The 24,214-nt window shown below is 40.7% G+C and overlaps 1 protein-coding gene and 1 pseudogene across 3 annotated transcripts; both read right to left on the bottom strand.

The window, feature by feature from the left end:
- Nucleotides 1-1,708: 1,708 nt before the first annotated feature.
- On the bottom strand, nucleotides 1,709-24,159 carry LOC122993282 (serine protease inhibitor 2.1-like). 3 transcript variants are annotated; one of them, XM_044367315.1, is made up of 6 exons: nucleotides 23,916-24,159; nucleotides 2,865-3,495; nucleotides 2,663-2,733; nucleotides 2,339-2,532; nucleotides 2,066-2,213; nucleotides 1,709-1,975 (listed from the first exon to the last, which is right to left on the bottom strand). In XM_044367315.1, the coding sequence occupies exons 1-6, from the start codon at nucleotides 23,922-23,924 to the stop codon at nucleotides 1,781-1,783; spliced, it is 1,248 nt and encodes a 415-aa protein (XP_044223250.1). In that variant the 5' UTR covers nucleotides 23,925-24,159; the 3' UTR covers nucleotides 1,709-1,780. The 3 variants fall into 3 exon arrangements, with proteins under 3 accessions (XP_044223250.1, XP_044223260.1, XP_044223242.1); XM_044367325.1 differs by lacking the exons at nucleotides 2,663-2,733; nucleotides 2,865-3,495 and adding exons at nucleotides 21,677-21,747; nucleotides 21,879-22,509 and having other exon boundaries at nucleotides 1,716-1,975; XM_044367307.1 differs by lacking the exons at nucleotides 1,709-1,975; nucleotides 2,066-2,213; nucleotides 2,339-2,532; nucleotides 2,663-2,733; nucleotides 2,865-3,495 and adding exons at nucleotides 20,730-20,993; nucleotides 21,079-21,226; nucleotides 21,352-21,545; nucleotides 21,677-21,747; nucleotides 21,879-22,509.
- LOC122993346 lies at nucleotides 14,011-15,915 on the bottom strand (annotated as a pseudogene).
- Nucleotides 24,160-24,214: the final 55 nt, after the last annotated feature.

Here is a 24,214-nt window from a genome sequence, read left to right as displayed (position 1 = left end):
TATTAGGGTGAAATGTTTTTTTTACATAACTGCTGTGACAGAGAGCATATTTTGGCATATTTCTCTAGTCTACAAGTCTATGGTGGTGTGTTTGTCTTTTTTAACTTCACCAGTTGCTACAGTATGTTATCTACTCAATGAAAACATTATGATTACCTTTAGGGTTCATGTGTGAATCTCTTTTCTACAAACTCACTTCTCTTCCTAGTCCTCGTCCTCCTTTTACACAAACACCTCTCCCTCTAACTCTCTCTCCAAAATTGGCTTCCATTGTTGTGCACACAAAAGAGCAAATCTGTGTATAGTTTATAGTGTTTATAGTGTTCAGGCTTTGATTTCTAAGTGATGTTACTGGTTAGAGGTGTTTTCACATGTGTATTCTAGGTGGGGGTGATTGATAATTGAGTGCAGTATTTCAGTGGCAGTGTTTAGCAGACAACACACACAGGCTTTGAATGATGTGTCTAATGTAGATAACCGTGTGTAGTTATTTGCAAAAAGTGTGTTTTAGAGTTTCAAACTTAGTGTAAAGCAGACAATGTGCTTATGGTTTAGCACACCTGGTCAATAGATAGACTACATGAGTTAGTGGTTTCAATAATTGTGCCACAAATACCAGTTTTTGTGTCTTAGAAATTGCAAAAAACTGTAAAATCAATGCTACAGTTCTCCAGACACGCACCACTGGTGTGTCTACAGGTGCAGCGAACCGGCTGACATTTTGATGTTGCAGGATGTCATAGGACCATAGCATTGTTTTCTTCCACTTGTTACCAGAATACTGGAAACATGAAAATCAAAAGCATGTAACCATACTCAGCCTTTCATGAAAGCAAAAAGTATATAACACTAGACAGCTGTATGACGACGACTAGTACATAATTACTGTACTAGCTTATTAAGCCCATGATATACTCTAGGCTATAATTCTTAGTTGATCCCAAGTTGATTTTCTGATAATACACTATATGGAGAGGGAGAGAGACAGAGAGAGACAGAGAGAGAGAAAGAGAGAGAGAGAAACCCCAACAACATTCAGGAGTGTTTTACTAACAATTTCACAATATCTACTAGTTTTGATCCATTATCAATCTAATTCATTTGACACAAAAGCATGAAAGCAAAGTATGATCTGCATACACAAACATAGACACAAAAATATGTGATTTATCTGTGCTTCTAAATATTTGACAGTCCTCCTGAAAATTTCAACTTGGGGGCACATGTGCTCCTAAATAAAAGTCAGTGTGGAGCCCTGCACAGCATCACACATTTACACAAAGACAATTTAGCTCATTGAATCCAGGTAACCAACTGTTTGTTATCTGTTAACATTATGGGATAAAGCTCAGACAGATTCAATTTAATGTGCTAACTGGCCCACGGCCACAGGCTGTACTGGGAAATGTTTTTATATTCATGTCTATATAGTTTCATGTGAACTCTGTTAAAGTGTAGCTTGTAGAATAACAGATGATAATAATAATAATAATAATAATAATAATAATAATGATAATAGAGCAGTCCTCTTACAGAAACTGATATATTAAGTTTAAGCATTTGACAGTCAACTTACATGAAAAATGTGAAAAAAGTGAAGTAATCGTACTTAAGAAATGAATTTAAATATTAAATAGACTGGGACAACTGTTTTGTTCACATTTCTTCAAAAACTAATACAAAAACACTCAAATTATAAGACAAGAGAGCAAAGGTTTTTATGAGTATTTAATATGTGATGCAACATTGGTGCCTGAGTGAACACAAAGTGTTAACTCCATCAGATGTTTGGGTTGATAATCTTGCCCATAAAGAGGATGTTTTCTGTGGTGTCCTCAGTGATCAGGACCATAAATGGTCGATTGAACTTCAAGACAGGGTAGATGATCCAGGAAATAAATTTGGATTCTATGCCTGTAGCAGCTGTGGCAGTGGCTCCAGCCTCATCGACATCTAGAGCAGCTTTATGCACAACCTGGGGGTAAAATGGAGGCAGAGTGAGATGAAGGGTAGATAGAATAGACAGAAGTAAATATGTGTTAAATAACAAACACTCAATTTGCACCTCTGAGACAAGCAGTTCCCGCCCCTCTGAAATGCCGCTCAGATCTGCTCGATCACTAAACATGTCTGTCATTCCCATTTCAATCAACATATCCCTCAGGGAGTAAGAAGTCTTGATGGAGAACTTTGGAATATATACATCATAAGTCCTAAAAATAGGAAATAGACAAATATACAGTGATTGATCTGACAGTAGAGAACAAAGCTGGTGCTTTGAGTCAAACCTTCCATATTACAAACCAAAAATTAAAGAATGATTTTAGATTGCTCCAACCTGGACACCTTCCCCTTAAGCCATTTGGTGACGTGGCTTGGACAAATGTCATTCTCCAGTGTCGCCATATCATCAGGCAACAACAGCAGCATGGAGTAGGAGTTGTTGAAGGGAAGGTGGAGGACCGACGTGTTAATTGCCTGGTCATAATAAGTATCAAATTCCTGCTCCATATTCATCATCTGGACAGGAACCTGGAGGAATTTGAACATGAACATGAATGATGCACAATAAAATAGAGTTGTGCACCCTATCAAATGTGGCTGATTTCTAGTCTAATTATTGTAATTTAAAGATATTCTCAATAAATGGTGCAATTTGAACCTTGGTGCTCTCATCAACAGTGAACATGCCCTTCTTGGTGAGCTCGGGATCAAATGGAGTCGCCCACTTTCCTGTTAAACAGTGATGAGCAGAGATAAAACAAGTGATGGCTGGTGTGTAAAATCTGAAACAAGAGTATCTGAAATGCAGAAGTGACCTTAAAAAGAGTGAGAGTGTACAAAATAGATCTCATCTCACGTACCTTTGTAGAATATGTAGCTGACGAGATACATGACTGTGCTTGGGTCCAGGCTTTCCACCAGCTTATCAATCTTCCCGTTGGTCTTCTCCTCCACATACTTATTGATAGTGTTGGCACTGTCTGTGCTTTTGGTGAAGTCAACTTCAAACCCATCTGCAAAGTAGGACTGCTTCAAGACGTCCAGGAACTCAGGCTGTGGCTTGAAGCGGTTATCCACAAACACAGCGGTCCCTTCGCTGATATCTTCTTGAGATGTCTTGTTTGCCCTTTGTAGGAGCGTACGGAAGGACTGATCCACAACTGTCTGCGTCAGTAGAGAGCTGTTGAAACCCAGACCACTGAAGAGCTGCCGGTGGGTCTCCCCCCGTGCTCCAACAGACAAGGCAGCCAAGGCGATGGACAAACTAGCTGGTGAGAAGAAGATATTCTTGCCTTGAGATTCAGTGTGAGCTGCTAACTTTTTGTACATACGGTAGGCAAACTCTTTGTTTGCTGAAGTCACCAGTGAGACACTGTCAGCACTGCTGTCGAGTGCAGTGTCTTGGTCGTGACCTTCATGGTGATGGCCTCTGCCCACGCAGACCACTGCTGATAAGATCCAGATACCCAGAGCTGCACGCATCATGGTGAACTAAGAAAAAGGTTCAAAAGTACAGCGTTGATCATCGATTTACATTATGTTTGCTGCAGAAAATACACAAGTTATTTTCCTAGAATTCACATTAAATTCAAATAAGCTTTATTGGCATGAGAGATCAGAAACCTATATTGCCAAAGCAGCATAGAAAATTATAAACATTGACAGATGATTAATAATTATACAATAAAATGCAAATGACAATATTAGATACAACAAAATAAAAGGCACATTAAATATGTTGTTTTAAAAGCCCTGAAAACATTTCACAATCAGCTTTTTACTGTGAGTAATGGAGTCTTACATAAACACTATTTTCTGCCCAAGTTACAACAGTTTAGGTTATTTTTATTTTACGTTTGTGCACCAATCAGGATTTAGCAAAATTTGAATCACAGCCTTCATTTTGACTGTTAAACTTTTACTAAATAATACCTAAAACATTTTTTCTTTTGATTGTTGCATATTTAATTGTTAATATTTAATGTTATAGAGAAATACTTTTTTCCATTTTTCAGGGGTGTTAAAATTGAATTCCTGAAATTAGAACAATACAATCATTGTTCCTCCAAGAGGAGGACAAGATGACTGAAATTAGTCATTTTAAAGTCCCCGTCCAACCAAATATGTGTTTTGCGTATTGCTACTTCACTTGGATGTTTGAGCTACACTGTGCAGAATGATGTATGTGCAGAGTTCAACAGTAGAAGACTATTTCTCATCTATTCATCTGCTGAAGGGGGAAAATTTCTGTGCTCACCATAAATATCAGGTTAAGACGTCTACGTACAAGAATGATTTTGTGACATCAGAACTAGTTGGGAAGCCAATTGTTGTGGATTTTTGGAGCTGATGCACTGGCAGTTGTCAGTTTGAAGAAGAGAAGACCAAACCAAACTTCGTATGATGATTCTGGGAAAACTTTAATGAAGAACCTTGCAAGGGAGAGCGACTCAAGGGACACCTCCTGTTCGTACGGTGTCCCCAAACTCGTCTGACCCTCACAGTCCAAAACCAGCCTTTAAGCCAATCATAGAAACTAGTTCGTCAGTTCCGAATCATAAACCTATGACCTAAATCTGTATCTTTGGTTTGTCTTGTTGCGTCTGATGATGACCTGCATTCTGGCCTTGGTTCGCCTGTGAGGCTCCTGGTTTATTAAACAACATGTGTTATCTTCTGTTTGAGAGAACAGAAGAGTACAGCTTGACATTCTGTTGTCCTGGTCAGTTATGGAATATCCATAACAATCCCCTCTTATTGATCAAAAGATCAATACAAATTACCAATTTATGACTGGACTGGTGGACTGTAAGGGCACAAACAGAGTAGAAACAACATCCGCACAACAGATAACAATTCTCACACAAAAGTAATACAAGAATCAACAATTGCATTGAACAAAATCAAAAGTAAAATCATCAAAACACATAATCATTTAAACACATAATGCAATAACAATAAAAGCAAACAATCAGTAAATTAGATAAAAAAACCCCTCTTATGTACCCCTTTAAAACAACTGTCATGTGACCCATGAGTTCTGTCTTCCAACCACCAGGGGCAGTAGTGAGGCAAATCCTCAAAGAAGATCTCCTAGAACACCAAAGCGTTAAAGGAGGTCATTGACAGAGGTCACCAGTCACATGCGCAAACAACCTAAGACAAGACACTTCCTGCCTCTTACTAGATGAAATCCTAGCAACTTAAAGGGGAGTCATACAAACATTTGATTACATCATAACAATAAAACAAATCAATCACAAAGTGAAGTCTTCAACCCATGCACTTTGCGTACAGTAGAGGGCCATCACCATGGAGAGGTTACTAGCACATACGATGCATGGTGATGTGGAATCCATCCTCCTTCGTCGACGTGGATGAACTCTGCTTCGTCTCAAACAGTGTTTTATCATATGTAGACCACCGCCATCTACCTCGAGAAAAAGTAACTGGATATGCAATATTACAATCATTCATGTTACATCTGTCAATAGGACATTTAAAAACAATAGAATTCACAATTCGTTTAACTCGGGAGAGAGCTGGTAAAATATGTCCATCAGTCTTTTCTGACTCTTTTTCTTCAGACTCTCTCATTGCAGCATTGTCAATGTATCTCACTGTTTTGTCAGGACTTACAGTGTTGTAGAGTTCCAATGGGCTCATTGATTTGTCCGTATGTCCAAGATCTGGCTCTTGGTCTGCATTTTCTGGATCATTCTGCAAAGGGCGCCCCTGTCCATGGGGCACTGGGTTCATGGCACCGACTGTGTCATGAGAAGGAAAGCCTTTCCGCTCTCCTTCGCCTGGAATCAGAGAGACTCCTGTCTCTCTCTCATTTGGACCGACTTGACCTGTCCCCTGCCCGAACCTACTAAACAGGAGAGAAAAAAGGAGTAACCATCCGGTTACCTGCCAGGGCTCTGCTCTCCTCCGCCAGTGGTTGGGGGGGCCAGTCTGCACCTTGTGGCGTGGATCCATTCTGCTCTGCCTTCGACCTTCAGGGCCGTCCTAGTAGTCAGCAGCACCTGGTATGGACCTTTCCACCTAGGAGACAAAGACACTTTTTCCAGAGATTTGATTAATACCAGGTCACCTTCTCGAAAGGAATGAATTGGTTCTTCCGATGGTTTGGGGAGTCTGTCAGCCACCTGTAAATGATACTTTCTCAAAATCTCTGTTAGTCTTTTCACATACTCAGTCATGAACTCATCCGTCCAAAGCAGAGTAGCTTTGTGTGGTGTCAGTGGGGGACTTGTCCCTGTGGACATTGGTCTTCCCATCAGCACCTCGTGAGGACTCAGTCCTGTAGTTGCACTTGGTGCACTCCGAATGGAGTACAGCACAATCGGCAGTGCATCAGGCCATTTCAGGCCTGTGGCTAGGACTGTTTTGGTCAATCTGTCTTTGATAGTTGCATTCATTCTCTCAACTTGACCTGAACTCTGTGGATGATAAGGAACATGTAACTGCCACTTAAATCCTAAGATTTCTGACAGTCCCTGAGTGATTTTTGACACAAAAGCTGGACCTCTGTCGCTATCTATTCCCTGCGGCACTCCGTACCTAGGGATTACCTCTTTTAGCAGACACTTTACAACTGTTCTTGCATCTTCTTTTTTCGTTGCAAAAGCTTCTACCCACTTCGAGAACCTGTCGGTTATGACTAGCAAGTATTTGAAGCCTTGTGAGCTTGGCATATGTACAAAATCTATTTGCATATTTACAAAAGGACCTGATGGGGGTTCTAAGTGGTCATGTTTCACTGTGCTATTCTTTTTTCTGGTCTGTTGACATATCATACAACTATCCACAAGTGTTTGTGAAACTTGAGTAATGCCTGGAGCAAACCACTGTGAGCGAATAACATCATTCATCACCCCTCTTCCAACATGCGCTGGACCATGCGTCACACGTGCCAGTACATGAAGGAGAGCTCGAGGGCAAACCGGTCGACCATCAGGGTGGAGCCACAAGCCAGACTCCGCGTCAACTTTACAACCTTTACGCAACCAAAGACTTCGCTCCCTGTCATCAGCGTGATTTTGCATTGTCACGACATCATTAGCGGAAGGAACTGGAATTGGATTGGTAGGTTGTGTGGAGGCACATTGAAGTACCAAAGAGGGAGAGGAAAGTGCCGCTTGTTTGGCTGCAGTGTCAGCCATTGCATTTCCTCGTGAAACAGGATCAGTTCCATTCGTGTGAGCAGCACATTTGATGATTGCAAGCTGAGATGGGCGCAAAATAGCATCTAACAGGTCATTAACCAAAGTGTGATGCTGTAGTGGTTTTCCAGAAGATGACACAAAACCTCTCATCTTCCATAACTGGCCAAAATCATGAGCAGCGCCAAATGCATATCTTGAGTCAGTGTAAATAGTAGCCACCTTACCAGAAGCAAGAATACACGCTCTAGTTAGAGCATACAGTTCTGCTGCTTGAGCAGAGGTACCTGGAGGCAGTGCTTTTGCCTCTACTACCCCCCAATCGTTAACTACTGCATAGCCAGCTAGATGTGTGCTATCAGATGGTCTGCTAGCTGAACCATCAGTGTAAAAAATCAAATCAGAATTGGGTATTGGTGTCTGCAACAAGTCTGGCCTTGGGGATGTACACAGGTCAATAGTTGTGATGCAATCATGCTCATCATCTGTGTCAATCAATGGAAGGAGAGTAGCTGGATTCAATGGAGGTGAGCGTTTTAAAGTGATGTGTGGACTATGAAGAATGATTGCTTCATAGCCTGAACGACGTGCAGCTGTCATGTGTTGGGTAGCAGATGTGTTCAAGATGTGAAGTACTGCATGTGGAACGTGCACAACACAGTCATGAGCCAGTACAATTGGAGAAGATTTCTCAATCATGATGGCAACGGCGGCCACCGCTCTTAAGCAACCTGGCATGCCAAGAACCACAGGGGTTAGTCGAGAGGAGTAGTACGCAACTGGACGGTAATGAGACCCATGTTTTTGCACGAGAATGCCTGTAGCAAAGCCATCTCGTTCATGTACATGCAGATGGAACGGTTGATGATAGTCCGGCAGCCCCAATGCCGGAGCCAAGGTGAGAGCATGTTTCAAGTCCTGAAAAGCTTTGTTCATGTCCTCAGTCCACTGCACCTTGGGAGGAGCTGATTGCAGTGTGGCGTTTCGCAAAACAGAGTCCATAGCAGCATACTCAAAGATCCAATGTCTGCAATAATTCGCCATCCCCAAGAACGAGAGCATTTGTTTCTTGGTTGTGGGAGGAGGCATGTTAACCAGCAGTTTCAACCTCTCCGGTGACAACAGGCGCTGTCCATTTTTCAAAACATGACCCAAGTATGTCACCTCAGACCGACAAAATTGCAGTTTGGCAAGTGATGCTCTATGACCACACTCAGCTAGTCTCTGTAGGAGCAAGATGGAGTCCGTTCGACAAGCTTCCTGTGATGGTGAAGCTATCAGGAGGTCATCTGCATACTGTAGGAGAGTGGAGCCCCCTGGAAAGTGGAGGTCATCCAAGTCCCGTTTCACTGCTGCTGCGTAAACTGTAGGACTCTCGACAAAACCCTGAGGCAAACGCTGCCAGGTGTACTGTTTTCCTTTGAATGTGAATGCAAACAGATACTGGCTATCTGGATGCAACGGGATTGAGAAAAAAGCTGAACTCAAATCAATGACTGTGTAGTGTGTTGAGTTGGATGGTAGTGAAGCTAAAATCGAATTTGTGTCTGGCACAATTGGAGCTGTTGGCACTACAATGCTATTAATAGCTTGCAAATCTTGTACAAAACGCCATTCATCTGGGCGGTTTGCTTTTGGAATGGGTAAAATGGGTGTGTTACATGGGCTTGTTGTTTGAACCAACACACCTTGATCCAGTAAAGACTGAATTACACCTTCAATACCAGCAATTGACTTGTGTGGCAAATTGTATTGCCTGACCATTGGTAGTTTAGCACCAGGTTTGAGTGTGACTTCGTGAGGTGGAGCCGAATTCACAAAACCCACATGGTTTTTATGTTTAGCCCATAAAATAGATGGAACCTCTGAAAGCTCTGATGGAGGCCCATACTGTGTGGGGAGGGGTGGTTGTTGCAAAACAAACCTACTCTGAGGTAGCTGGATGTGCTCAGTTAAAGATAACATGTACAGCTCAAGGCCCAAGTGTGTTATTGTTTGAGTTTGAGGAGTCTGCGCAGCTCCTCTCAATGCCTGGCACTGTGCCACCATGCTTTCAAGCTGTTGTGGGTCACAGCCAGGAGAGACAGCTACAGTGATGTATGGAAATGAATCTTTATCATTAACCAATTTGCGCTGTGCGTCAGATAACCGAATTGGAATTGCACATCCCTGTGGACCAACAAACAAACATTGTTCACACTCCAACCCCTCTTGTGTATTCAAAAACACATCAGCTAATTGTTTGTACACCTCTGGGGGGTTAAATGCTGCTGTACAGTGACACTGTAGTACAGGCCTCATGGCAGACATCTGTGTTGCACATGCTGGTGAAATTTGAGCAATTTTTTGAATGCTAGATACTGTGAAACTGGAAGCCATGTTAAAATCAGTCAATGACCAACAATACAAACAATCAGCAATAGTTTTCAAAAACTGAAATGCATGAGCAGCCTTCACATCAGGTAGGCTTAAAAACAATCCATCAGGTGTGCATTGAATGGTGGCATGTAGCTTGCAAAGTAAATCTCGTCCCATGAGATTAATTGGACTTTTCTCAGAAATCAGGAAAGAATGTTGCACATCTGAACCTTCAACAGTTATTTTAGCTCTCTGTGATAGTGGCTCGACAACAGGAACGCCGGAAACACCCACGGTGGTGACAAAATTAGGTGTTGGTGTACATACATGCTCATCAGCTTTAACAGTGGAAATTGTGGCCCCACTATCTACCATAATGTCAACTCTACTACCATTTACTTCAACAGGCATTATTGGATCTTCTGAAGGATCTTTTGAAAGTCGAATTACAGCTGCTTGAATGGGAAATGTTTTTTCTGATCCTGCCCCTCTATGGCCTCCCTATGCTTGATTGTAATATTGTCCATGATTCACATTATCAACATGTGGAGGAGGTGGTAGTGGTTGTTGTTGTTGTTGTGGTAAAGCAAGGGGGGCTGTTTGTTGGAAATTCCTTGTTTGGTGATCCTGGAATGGGTAATTTTGCTTGTTCTGACGACGACCACTTCTACACTCATTAGCCCAATGTCCCGCTTTCCCACATTTGTGACACTTTCCCGGTTTTCGCTTGTTATTGTTTTTGAAATGCTGTTGTCCACCCCCCTGTCGCGCATGCTGTAACATTTGTTTTGGGAAGGAGGCAGATTTGTCTTCAGCAAAAACTTCACACCTATCTAGCGCCATCATTTTGTTTACCGTTGCTTTCCAGTCTTTGGTTTGCCAATCGGTGACAGACAATTTGTATGCAGCTGCAACATTTGGTTTTAGATTTTGCACAAAGGTTGTAACAACAAAATATTCATTTCCTTCTCGTCCTATTCCTGCATTGCTATCCCAAGTACGTGTAAATCTGTTAACAAACTCAGGTACAGTTTCATATGCATCTTGGACACAGTGAATTACTTTATTAAAGTCAGTGCGCTGTCGTGCACATTTTCTTATTGCTGTTTTTGCTTCTTCATTTAACCAGTCAATCATGGTTCTATGAGGAGGCCACTGGCCATCCTCTGTCCGAGCAGGGAAAAGAAATTCACCTTTGCACAAATCCCACTCCGTTCTGTATGAGCCAGCAAGTAATTGTTCAACATCAGGTATCAGACAGTTATACACAGAGCATACATATCTTAACCATCCCCAGTATTCATCTGGGTTTGTGGTCGGATTGGGGGCATTTTGTGTCATTCCAACTATCTCAGCAGGAGTCCATGGTTTGCAGACAGCTGTGTTGCCAACCATGATTTTTGGAGCATTTATTGAGGTGGATGTAATGTTTAGAGGGGGCTCTAAAATGTTAGTTTTCGATCTTGTATGTCTTTCCAGATGTGAATGTGTCATTCTAGTTGTACCTCGTCTCTGAGTTTTGCTACTTGCAGTGTGGGGTCGTCTCTGTGTCATCTTTGGCCTGACTGCAGGTTCTGTGTCGTCACTATGGTCTGTGTCAGACTCCTCCCCCTCACCTCTGGCTCCTTGTAACTCAAGTTCTACCTCACTTTCTCCTGAGCTGTCCTGAGTGTCTATCTCTGTTTCTTCAGCAACGGCAGCTAAATGTCTTTTCTTTTCCTTTCTTTTCTGGCTTTTTTCCTGTTTGAATGACAAATTAGCTTTCTTTTCTTTTTCTTCGTCGGCTCTATCTTTCTTTTCCTGTTTAACTCTTTCCCTTTCTCTAGCAGCCTGACTGTCTCTTTCCCTTTCTACTTCAGTCTGTAGTCTTTGTCCCTCAACAGCTGCGGCTAGTAAGAGAAATTCATCGTCAGTCTTTGCTTGTTGTGAAATGGTTTGATCAGTCATGTTAGCAGCTGAAAAGGGGCTTGAAGGTGAAAGTTGTGGAAAAATTGAAATCATTGTTTTGTTTGTGTGTGACTCTTGCAAAGGCACTCCAGCTTTGGATACAATGGTCAACAAAGTTTGTGGAGAGGGAGCATCAGTTTGCCGTTTTGCCCAACCGTATATGATAGCTTTGGAAATGGCCTTCACATTCTCACCATGCCTCTGTTTAATTTTCATCATTTCTGTAGCTCTGGTTTGCAACTCTGCTTCCAACATAGGCAAGTGACATGCTGTCACACATTTAACACAGTTCTCCACTGCTGCTCTGAACTCATCAGAAAAACGATCAACTCTTTTTTCATCCAGACTCACTCCACACCTCTGACGAGCAACAGTTAACCACACATTTACACAATCTTTCATATACGCACTATCCCAAGATGGATTTCCAAAATCTGGGTTAACATTGTACTCAGCAATCTGAAGCTTATCTCTATCAAATGCTCCTTCGTATGGCCATTCGCCATCTGTCCACTGATTCATAAGGGAAGAAAATGGAAACACGAAAGTCCATCCTTTTTATCTACCAACAACTCCCGCCGGAGATTGTGGAGAAAACATCGCTCTATATTGTGCATCTGTGAGTGTGTGGGGGTTTGCTTCGGGAAGCTTATCAATGGCAGATTGACCTTTTACTTCTGAATTGGTGCGTTTGTTTCCTACTGAAACAGATTTGTTCTTTCTCTTGTGTTTTGGTGAATGAATTAATTTTGTAGTAGATTGTGTTCTACTCACTGCTTTAGACGTGTTGTTGCCCATTTTAACACATTTACATTAAAAACATCACACAAACAAACACATCAAACACAAAACAGACACATCAAAACTTTCCCAGCATCACCGAAGTTCTTTTTTTTTTTTTTTTTTTTTTTTTTTTTTTTTTACACCTCTCTTCCTGGTGCAATAGCAGTGATCTGAAGCCAAACCAACGAAGCAACTCTTCGTCTTGTGTACACTGTTTATTGTTTGAAAAAAATTTTTACCGGCGCCCGACTCTAGGACTTAGAATCCCAAGTCTGAAAACATTTCTCACAGGACACAGAGTGGATGATCCCCGATCTTGGCTTAAACGAAATAGGCCAAATCCTACCCCGAAAACGTCTTTTCTATAGTTTAAACCTCAGGTGGGTCCCCCTGTGCCGGACGTAGCCCGAAGCTAGCCCAGAAATCCCAGCCACTTTTGTGGCACTGCAGGAGTTAAGACTCACTCAACTCTGCCTTTTTTTTTTTACCTCTTCACAACCACATACTTTGCACCTGCTTATCACTGCACAGTTTCAACACATTTTCATGTGTTTAGATTCTTTAACCATCAGCTTTTTGCTTTTTTTTTGTTTTTTTGTTCACTTTGTGACCACCTTTAAAGTGAAAGTGATGCACAGTTTCTTTGTGATTTCGTCAAACGCAGACATGGTAAGGCACAATAATAAAATAAAATTATGCACTTACCACGTCTTTGTTGTGTTGAAATCCTGTTCGTGACGCCAAATTGTTGTGGATTTTTGGAGCTGATGCACTGGCAGTTGTCAGTTTGAAGAAGAGAAGACCAAACCAAACTTCGTATGATGATTCTGGGAAAACTTTAATGAAGAACCTTGCAAGGGAGAGCGACTCAAGGGACACCTCCTGTTCGTACGGTGTCCCCAAACTCGTCTGACCCTCACAGTCCAAAACCAGCCTTTAAGCCAATCATAGAAACTAGTTCGTCAGTTCCGAATCATAAACCTATGACCTAAATCTGTATCTTTGGTTTGTCTTGTTGCGTCTGATGATGACCTGCATTCTGGCCTTGGTTCGCCTGTGAGGCTCCTGGTTTATTAAACAACATGTGTTATCTTCTGTTTGAGAGAACAGAAGAGTACAGCTTGACATTCTGTTGTCCTGGTCAGTTATGGAATATCCATAACACCAATCATGGTCAAATATGCAACTTTATGGAAAAAAAAAACAATACACAAATGTTTACCTCAATCAGAATATTTTTATGTCTTAAAACATGCCCGCAGGGGATCTTTAAAGAATTTATATTAGAAGTCCTGACACCCATATTTTCCAGTGTGCGTAGTTACATCTTCAACTAAAGATATCAAACACAATCTGATTGTTGGCAGAGCAGTTGCACATATAAATGAAAATACACTGCTGAAATAATTCATGTGAGATATCTAAATTTTTTGGACTACTTACCTTCTTCATTCACAGACACCAAAGCACAGGCTGGACAGAGGGAGACGTACTGATTATAAGGCTGATCAGAGCAACCCACTTATTTGTTCAGCTGTAAGGATTACAGTCAAACTGTGGTGTCATGCTGAGATGCAAAGGAGAGATGCAAAAGCCAAAGCAGCCATAGTTTGCTTCAGCAGCATTTACAAAAAGCTGTGAGTGATGATCACTGTCTCTAGCCCATCATATGATGCACTATAGAAACCCTTTGAATGATTTTATATGTAAGTAGAGCTGGTTCAAATTCAGAGTGTCTTTCACTAAAAGCTGTACCAGATATATGTTCTTAATGTAAAAGTTGGACAACAAATCTTTATCATGTACAAATTGCACTTCAGAGAAATCACTTTTAGTTTATCGCCATTAAAATATGATCCAAGGATAAGATGCTGTTAATAGAAATTCTACATATACCCATATAATCAGATTAGTCAGGATCAGTTTATCTCACATTTTCAACACTGCTAAGAATTATTGAGCTATAGTTTCCTTTTGTTCTGGACCGATGAGACCTGAGCAGTATTTCAGGCTTCAGTGATGTTTGCCAAAGAGTTGTCTGTCCAGGTGGATGAGCTGTCGGAGGAAACCTCTGTTAGGGATAACACCCCGTTTTCTTTCACAGCACAAATAGCCTCCACAAGAGTCAGGTTCTGCTTCAGCATCATGTAAGCCAGCACCAGGGTGGCGGAGTGGCTCACTCTTACATGGCAATGCACCAGCACTTTGCCTTAAAGTCAGGGAGAGACTGCATCAGAAATATGAAACACTGCTGCTGCAAAATGGTACTGAGAGCTTACAAGGCTTTTGCCTTTAATTTCTGAAAGGTGTAAAAAATTGGCCAGAATTTTAGTTTAAAACATTCCTGAATTAACTAAAATTATCAACACAATGTGAAGAAATAACAGTTTTGATGTTATGTCAAAGACCTATATGTATTGTGTTGCAGTGATATCTACTGAAGTTAGCAAGCTACTTTCAGTAAGTTTTAGTATTAATTTAGGCGAAAAAGTAACCGAATAGAATCTAAATACGTGGTCAGTTTATCCAAATAACACCTTTTTGGAAAGTGAGGTTGTCGGAGCAGCCAGCTGCTGCTGCTGCAGACGGGGAGACATCAGATGTTCATGTCAGTTGATCCAACCAACTGCACTGAGTTTACAACACCTATGTGAAAGCTGGCATGAGCCATTTGGCATCGTAGCACATTGAGGTATGCTGGATTGATACTGAAATATCATATCAAGAAATAAGGTCTCTAATGGATTACTGTGTTGTAAAATGGCAGCAATTAATTAAAAAATGATTCTGTGTGGCAGAAAAAGTGCTGTTTTACCATTAGTGAGTTCTTGGACATTTTTGGATTTACACCTACCTAGGGGCATGTGTGTTACTATCTGGTTGTTGCTTAGAGTTATGTTATAACTTATCTCCATGGTGCAACGGTTTTCTGATTTGCTGGCTGGAATGTCTCCATAGCATTTGATATCTTGATGACGCTATAGCACAGATTCACTTTAACCAGTGAGTAATAATGGTGGTGGAGTGGGGTGTATGTGTATCACAACCCCTCTATCACAACACAGGGACAATATTAGGCAAGTAATACAAACAGCAAAAGGTTAACAAACATTCCAGTCTGCAGGTTTTTATCAGAAAGAAATACAAGTTGAGCCACTTACTGGTCACCAATGTAAATCCTTGGCCACACTTCATCTGCATGGCTGATGATGGCTTTGCCAGTAAACAAGAGTCTTTCCAACTCAAACACTGCTAAACCAGGTGAACTCAGGTCAATTTCCACTTTTCGAGAAGGTGGTGTATCATTCCAGGACGCAGGAAGTTTGGATGTATATGGCATTGCTTTTTCTATACAGGGTTCAAGCGGTCCTCTGGGGCCACACAGCAGATTTCCTGCCTGCCTTAAGAGGCAACTTAACTACTAGTCTATTAAAAACATAGTGTACAAAAAGTCCAAAAACAAAATAGTTTTCTGCAGTTTGTAGCCACTTCTTCTTCCCCTAAATGTGTTAGTCTTACATGTGGCCTTGCTCTTTGTGGGAAGCTGTAAGAGGATTATTTCCAAGCAAGTGATCTGTGTTCACGGAGTCAAACAAAGCAGAATGAATCACACAGGTGATTTTCATCTCAGACTGGCTCAGACTGTGATAATTGGTCATGTGACTCAGATGTATTTATCACACCTGTGAGTACTCAGCAGTTGTACTGAGTGAATCTGAAGAAGCTACAGGCGAAACGTGTTGTTTGCTCTTGATAAAGTCACAGTAAAGTCATTACAGAGTGTGGTGGTTTATTTTGATTTTCACCTTATATGTTCCTGCAACCGACCAGCACCTGACTGAAAATACTGGCTGTGCATGGGGAGTTCTGTCCTTGGCTAAATATTTCACTTTATATAAATATCTATGGCTCTCTTACCTACAGTATTTATATGTGAATGTAATTTAACAAAGTAAGTTGAGGAAAAGTTGGAGCATGTAAAAAATGACAACCATTTATAGCAAAATAATTACTAGAATGCATCCAGAAATGTTAAGTGTATATTAGGGTGAAATGTTTTTTTTACATAACTGCTGTGACAGAGAGCATATTTTGGCATATTTCTCTAGTCTACAAGTCTATGGTGGTGTGTTTGTCTTTTTTAACTTCACCAGTTGCTACAGTATGTTATCTACTCAATGAAAACATTATGATTACCTTTAGAGATCATGTGTGAATCTCTTTTCTACAAACTCACTCACCCAGGTTGATCCAAACTCCACCAGGCTTAAGAATGTTCCAGATGGTCTCCACATACTGTATGACGTTATGAGCTGTATTGATAAAGAAGCAGGTATCCACACAGTCCCAGGAATGTGACAGAAACATGACCACTTTTATAAATGAATATTAATAATGAGCACAATTCATCAGTGATCAATTATTTGTCATTTATATTCAATTCAAAATAATATATTTTACTTTGGTGCATTTAATTGTGTGCTCCTTAGAGAAAACATATAACTGAATTCTTTACTTGATGGAGACATTTAACACTATCAAAACCCTGATTAGTTAAATCTGAAAACAATCTATAATCTTTAAACCAGTTCTTGAAGCCTTAAATTAGTACTGAACTATTTTGCACTGGGTGAATACAAAAGGTGAAAGATCACCACAAATTTTACTGACGTGGGTCTGTGTAGACCTCCAGGAAGTCCCTTGCTAACATGGAGAAGTCTGAATCCAGTAGTAAGCTTTGAGGGTTGATATTAGGGAATCTGATAGATCGTATCTGGTCTAACAATTTCTTGTTGCTCAAGTCCATCATAAAGCAGTGTGTCAGAGACTGTAGTGAGACTGGCCAGGCTGAAAGGGACTCCTGCTACCAGCCCATCATCCAAGAAATCCAAAGACTGGATCCAAGGGTATAGGGTCAGAGAGTTCACCTTTTCAAACCTGAATGGAGCAGTCCAAATAAATTACCATAGCTGGATGGAAGTGACATTCTGCAGAGTACGAGGTTAGATGTGTACTGCCAAACAGCTGAATTTGAATGATGTGTTTGGATTTTTTTTGTGTGTGATCACTGACACATGTGAATTAAGTTTGATTAACAGATAATTCCACTTCAAGCAAGCAAAGATATCCTGCATGAATTTGTGAATAGGAAGGTGATAGTCCCTAGGTGTTGTGTGAAGCAGCTGGATGGGAAAGTTTGAGGAGATGAGCATGAAGAAGCTCCATTCGTTGCCCTGGCAGATATAACCCAGCCAAGCGATCGCCCAGGCTAGATGGCCAAGACCAGCACCCAGAACCAGCACACTCACCAGTGGTAGACTCAGGCAGGGGCAGGGGCGAAAAAATGTAAAGGGCACCTGATACATTAAATGGAGCCCCACTTCACAATGTTTTTCTCCCATACAGTGCACCCTTTAGGGCACCTTTTTCATTAAAAGGGCTCCCAATTTTGCACGTCAGTATGTTAGACTTAGGGGAACCCTAAATTGCACTTGTTCCTTTTTTTTTGTTGTTCACTAGAAAGGCACACGTACAGAGCCTCCAGCTCACCCTTTAAGGGGCACCTTAGATGGCTCTTTATCATAATGCACGGCCACCTTAGAGGGCATTTTATCATACTGTAGCAAATAAATGCCATAGGAACCTGTTTCCATGCATGTTTAGTTTACTTTGGTAAGTGTAATGAATAAAGATAAACTACTTGGCTACCTGTCATCATTTGCAATTGTTGTTTGCTAACATCATTGTACATTTGAAACAAACCGCCGCTGGCCGTGTCTGATACTATGTTTGATGTATTTATATTATACCTGTAAAATCTAAAAGGATCGATTATTCTCCATTCTCCTTTCCAGCCTGGCCTCCTCCTCGGGGCTGTATTTTGTTCTTTCTTTTTTAAAATACGATACTCCTTGCGCTCCCTCCATGGATGTATTACAAGAACTGGATACCGAACCAAAAATGGCACCCATTTAGTCCTATAAGAACTGCTCAGCTGGAGCATATGCCAAAAAGACACGTACCCAAAAGACACATAGACATAATATAGATAAATATATAGTGTAAAGCAATATATATAGATAAAGCTCAGACAGATTAAATTTAATGTGGTAACTGGACCACGGCCACAGGCTGTACTGCGAAATGTTTTTATATTCATGCCTGTAGGAATTTGTGCACTCAGATATCTTTATGATTTTATGGGGGAATTATGAATTATTATTGTGCACAACTCCAACATATAATTATTCGTCCAGTGACATAACTCATATTAGAGTCGGTATAATAATAGGGAAATAGTACTCCTTGTTGGACACACAAGAGAGGTTAATTAGAATTATGATTGTTATTAATCATAATTATGATTTTGCAAGGGTATAGGTCTTTTAAGGTTAAGTGATTGAGATACAAACACAAGAAAACACAAACAAATTCACTTTAGTTTCATACACATTTATTACTAATACTACAGCTACAAGTACTTAACACTACAACATTTTACAGACAAGACACAAGAGGGAAAGGGAAACTGGTACACAAGGCTATGGCTAGTGAATGACTGAACTGCATGATGCAGAGTTATCTATTGGGTAGTTGGTATGAGAGACCTGATAAACAGATGAGATGACTGTTACCTAAGAAGCAGCAAGTCAAATCAACGGTACCACAGCTTAGTTCTGAAATGCCAATTGAAATTACAAATCATGAAAGCACCAGGGTTTAAGCAAGTTGATGAAGGTTTTGTACGAATACTTGCATGCTCCCTGGGCTGGCTTCTTGTGGAGAATGGAGTCCGATGTGCTGTGGTGAGAGGCTGGAGTCTGGATCTTGTAATGATGAGTGAGTCGGCCGGTCCGGACTTGAAAAGTTTCCATTGGAAGAGAGCTCCTGGTTCATGCTCTCATGCTCTCCTAGGCTTGATCCTCAACTCATGACTCTTCACTCTGAGGTTTCACCTCCTGTTGCTCTGAGTCACATCTTTAGACTATCAAACTGCAAGCTTTCAACCAGCATGGCTGAAATCAAGAAGAACCAGCAAGCAGCATCAAGCAGCCCAAAAGAGCAGCCTAAAAACAGCTCAAAAACAGCACAGACTCAGATAAGACACTGTTTTAAAGTTTGAGTCTGCCCGCCCAGAAGGTGCATCCTAGCCAATCCCAGGGGTTGCAGAGTTCTGGGGGAACAAAGTCAGTCCCCTCCTGTCCACGGACAGGCAGGTACAGTTCCTGAATATGGTTAATCCATTAAACAAAGGATTTACAATTCAACAATTGCATGATTCCTAATTTTGCAATTTGGATAGTGGCTTTACTGTTCTGACAGTGAAACAAGCAGAATGGTACTAAACATGACAGTGTTATCACGGATGATGGGATTATGTTAGTGGTACATGTCTTGGCTTAAAGGCAGTGGAATTAAAGTCTAACCAAAGTACATAACAACACAAATATGATATACACATATCAACATACCAAAAAAGACAAAATCTAAAACTAATCCATCGGTTTTACAGTCCTCTGGTCTTTGGTCTGACTGCAAACGGCAGGGGTCCATGCCATTTGAGGGTGTGTGTGTGTGTGTGTGTGTGTGTGTGTGTGAGAGTGTGTGTGTGAATGGGGCATGGCATAAAGTGCAGCATATCTTGTGTCTTATGCTGGTTTGCCCAGTGATTAGTTCTTGGGATGGTCACTCAAGTCCTGAAAATCAAAATCCACAGCGGGATTAAAGTTGGTGTCAACTCGTCTCTGTGTGTGACTGGCTCTTGGTGAATTATGATGACCAATGGTGGGGGTTGTTTATCCAAATGGTACTATCGATTCACACTGGGGTGTGAATTGGTCCTCCTATCTTGCTTTTAGCTTGAAGGATCAAAGATGGTTTGGGTCAGTGGTCTGGTTTAGTGACCATGCAGGAGATGGGAGGTTCCTTATCTGATCCTTTCTGTTTGCAGGAGGTTGTTTAGATGGTCTGGTCAGTGAGGAGTTTGGGACTCTCACTTTATTGCCCAGCATTCCTGGGGTGCTGAAGAAAGAGTTGGTCGGCTTGTGTTGTCTGCCTTCGAAACATGCAGGGACTTTGTCTTACATGTCGAAATAGTTTCATGTGAACTCTGTTAAAGTGTAGCTTGTAGAATAAGAGATGATGATAATAATAATAATAATAATAACAATAATAATAATAATAGAGCAGTCCTCTTACAGAAGCTAATATGATATTAAGTTTAAGCATTTGACTGTTAACTTACATGAAAAATGTGAAAAAAGTTAAGTAATCGTAGTTAAGAAATGAATTTAAATATTAAATAGATTGGGACAACTGTTTTGTTCACATCAATTTTACTACAAATGTATCTTGATTATAACCTGTTTGACATTAAGTAGTTTGTTTTCCTCAAAAACTAATATAAAAACACTCAAACAATATGACTGTTATCTATACACTCAATCATACAGCAAGAGACCACAGAGCAAAGGTTTTATGAGTATTTAATATGTGATGCAACATTGGTGCCTGAGTGAACACAAAGTGTTAACTCCATCAGATGTTTGGGTTGATAATCTTGCCCATAAAGAGGATGTTTTCTGTGGTGTGCTCAGTGATCAGGACCATAAATGGTCGATTGAACTTCAAGACAGGGTAGATGATCATGAGCCGTTTAATGATGACCATGCCTGTAACAGCTGTGGCAGTGGCTCCAGCCTCATCGACATCTAGAGCAGCTTTGTGCACAACCTGGGGGTAAAATGGAGGCACAGTGAGATGAAGGATAGATAGAATAGACAGAATATGTGTTAAATAACAAACACTCAATTTGCACCTCTGAGACAAGCAGTTCCCGCCCCTCTGAAATGCCGCTCAGATCTGCTCGATCACCAAACATGTCTGTCATTCCCATTTCAATCAAAATATCCTTCAGGGAGTAAGAAGTCTTGATGGAGAACTTTGGAATATATACATCATAAGTCCTAAAAATAGGAAATAGACAAATATACAGTGATTGATCTGACAGTAGAGAACAAAGCTGGTGCTTTGAGTCAAACCTTCCATATTACAAACCAAAAATTAAAGCATGATTTTAGATCCTTCCAACCTGGACTTCATCCCCTTAAGCCATTTGGTGACGTGGCTTGGACAAATGACATTCTCCAGTGTTGCCATATCATCAGGCAACAACAGCAGCATGGAGTAGGAGTTGTTGAAGGGAAGGTGGAGGACCGACGTGTTAATTGCCTGGTCATAATAAGTATCAAATTGCCGCTCCATATTCATCATCTGGACAGGAACCTGGAGGAATTTGAACATGAACATGAAGGATGCACAATAAAATAGAGTTGTGCACCCTATCAAATGTGGCTGATTTCTAGTCTAATTATTGTAATTTAAATATATTCTCAATAAATGGTGCAATTTTGAACCTTGGTGCTCTCATCAACAGTGAACGTGTCCTCCTTGGTGAGCTCGGGATCAAATGGAGTTGCCCACTTTCCTGTTAAACAGTGATGAGCAGAGATAAAACAAGTGATGGCTGGTGTGTAAAATCTGAAACAAGAGTATCTGAAATGCAGAAGTGACCTTAAAAAGAGTGAGAGTGTACAAAATAGATCTCATCTCACGTACCTTTGTAGAATATGTAGCTGACGAGATACATGACTGTGCTTGGGTCCAGGCTTTCCACCAGCTTATCAATCTTCCCGTTGGTCTTCTCCTCCACATACTTATTGATAGTGTCGGCACTGTCTGTGCTTTTGGTGAAGTCAACTTCAAACCCATCTGCAAAGTAGGACTGCTTCAAGACGTCCAGGAACTCAGGCTGCAGCTTGAAGCAGTTATCCACGAACACAGCGGTCCCTTCGCTGATATCTTCTTGAGATGTCTTGTTTGCCCTTTGTAGGAGCGTACGGAAGGACTGATCCACAACTGTCTGCGTCAGTAGAGAGCTGTTGAAACCCAGACCACTGAGGAGCTGCCGGTGGGTCTCCCCCCGTGCTCCAACAGACAAGGCAGCCAAGGCGATGGACAAACTAGCTGGTGAGAAGAAGATATTCTTGCCTTGAGATTCAGTGTGAGCTGCCAACTTTTTGTACATACGGTAGGCAAACTCTTTGTTTGCTGAAGTCACCAGTGAGACGCTGTCAGCACTGCTGTCGAGTGCAGTGTCTTGGTCGTGACCTTCATGGTGATGGCCTCTGCCCACGCAGACCACTGCTGATAAGATCCAGATACACAGGGTTGCATGCATCATGGTGAACTAAGAAAAAGTTAAAAAGTGCAGCGTTGCTCATCGGTTTACATAATGTTTGCTGCAGAAAATACACAAGTGGCGCTACCCGAGATGCTGCCAATGTTTGCTCGGCTTGTTTCTCTGATAACCTAAGATCTAGACATCAAATGACTAAAGCCCTTTATCTGGTTAAAAGATATAGTTTAAAACGACCAAGATCTAAAATGTTTATCACAATAATGTGGCTTAAAACTGAATAAAAGTCCATTTACGACAGTTTCTGGCAAATAGCCACAATGCAGACGTATTATCTTGTATGTGAATAAACTTTGGTAGACGCCATTGTGATGGACAACTACAACGCTGACACATACATCTTGTGGCGTATACTCTTTGGTTATACCCCCGTATAACGCCATTGACAGGCGACCAAATAAAACAGACCGTTACCTTGATTAAAATTACGGATTTCTCTGGGTTTGAAAATTGTTGGAAACATTTGGGACACTGTAAGTACACAACTCAACAAAATATATAACACAGGCCTAGTTGTTTTTAGATATTTTTAATGTGGAAAAGTTACATATAATAGCTTTAAATATGTTGTTTTAAAGGCCCTGATGACATATTTCTCAATCAGCTTTTTACTGTGAGTAATGGGGTCTTACATAAACACACTATTTTCTGCTATTTTTAGCAACATTTGAATCACAATCTGAGTTTTGACTGCTAAACTTTTGCTGAATAATACCTAAAAACTTTTTTAAAAAATTGATTGTTGCATATTCAGTTGTTAATATTTAATGTTATAGAGAAATACTTAGGATATATTGCCGTTTTTCAGGGGTTTTAAATTCGAATTCCTGAAATTAGAACAATACAATCATTGTACCTCAAAGAGGAGGACAAGATAACTGAAATTAGTCATTTTAAAGTCCCCCTCCAATCAAATATGTGTTTTGCATATTGCTACTTCACTTGGATGTTTGAGCTACACTGTGCAGAATGATGTATGTGCAGAGTTCAACACTAGAAGACTATTTCTCATCTATTCATCTGCTGAAGGGGGAAAATTTCTGTGCTCACCATAAATATCAGGTTAAGACGTCTATGTACAAGTATGATTTTGTGACATCAGAACTAGTTCGGAAGCCAATCATGGTCAAATATGCAACTTTATGGAAAAAAAACATATTAGACACAAATGTTTATCTCAATCAGAATATTTTTATGTCTTAAAACATGCCTGAAGGGGATCTTTGAAGAATTTATATTAGAAGTCCTGACACCCATATTTTCCAGTGTGCGTAGATACATCTTCAACTAAAGATATCAAACACAATCTGATTGTTGGCAGAGCAGTTGCACATATAAATGAAAATACACTGCTGAAATAATTCATGTGAGATATCTAAATTTTTTGGACTACTTACCTTCTTCATCCACAGACACCAAAGCACAGGCTGGACAGAGGGAGACGTACTGATTCTAGGGCTGATCAGAGCAACTGAACTTTGGCTGTGTTTATTTTTTATCCCACCCACTTATTTGTTCAGCTGTAATGATTACAGTCAAACTGTGGTGTCATGCTGAGATTGCAAAGCAGAGATGCAAAAGCCAAAGCAGCCATAGTTTGCTTCAGCAGCATTTACAAAAAGCTGTGAGTGATGATCACTGTCTCTAGCCCATCATATGATGCACTATAGAAACCCTTTGAATGATTTTATATGCA

Source organism: Thunnus albacares, chromosome 2, assembly GCF_914725855.1.
Source record: "Thunnus albacares chromosome 2, fThuAlb1.1, whole genome shotgun sequence".
NCBI lineage: Eukaryota > Metazoa > Chordata > Actinopteri > Scombriformes > Scombridae > Thunnus > Thunnus albacares.
The sequence above is the reverse complement of the archived record's forward strand: the minus strand, read 5'-3'. Positions and strand labels throughout refer to the sequence as shown.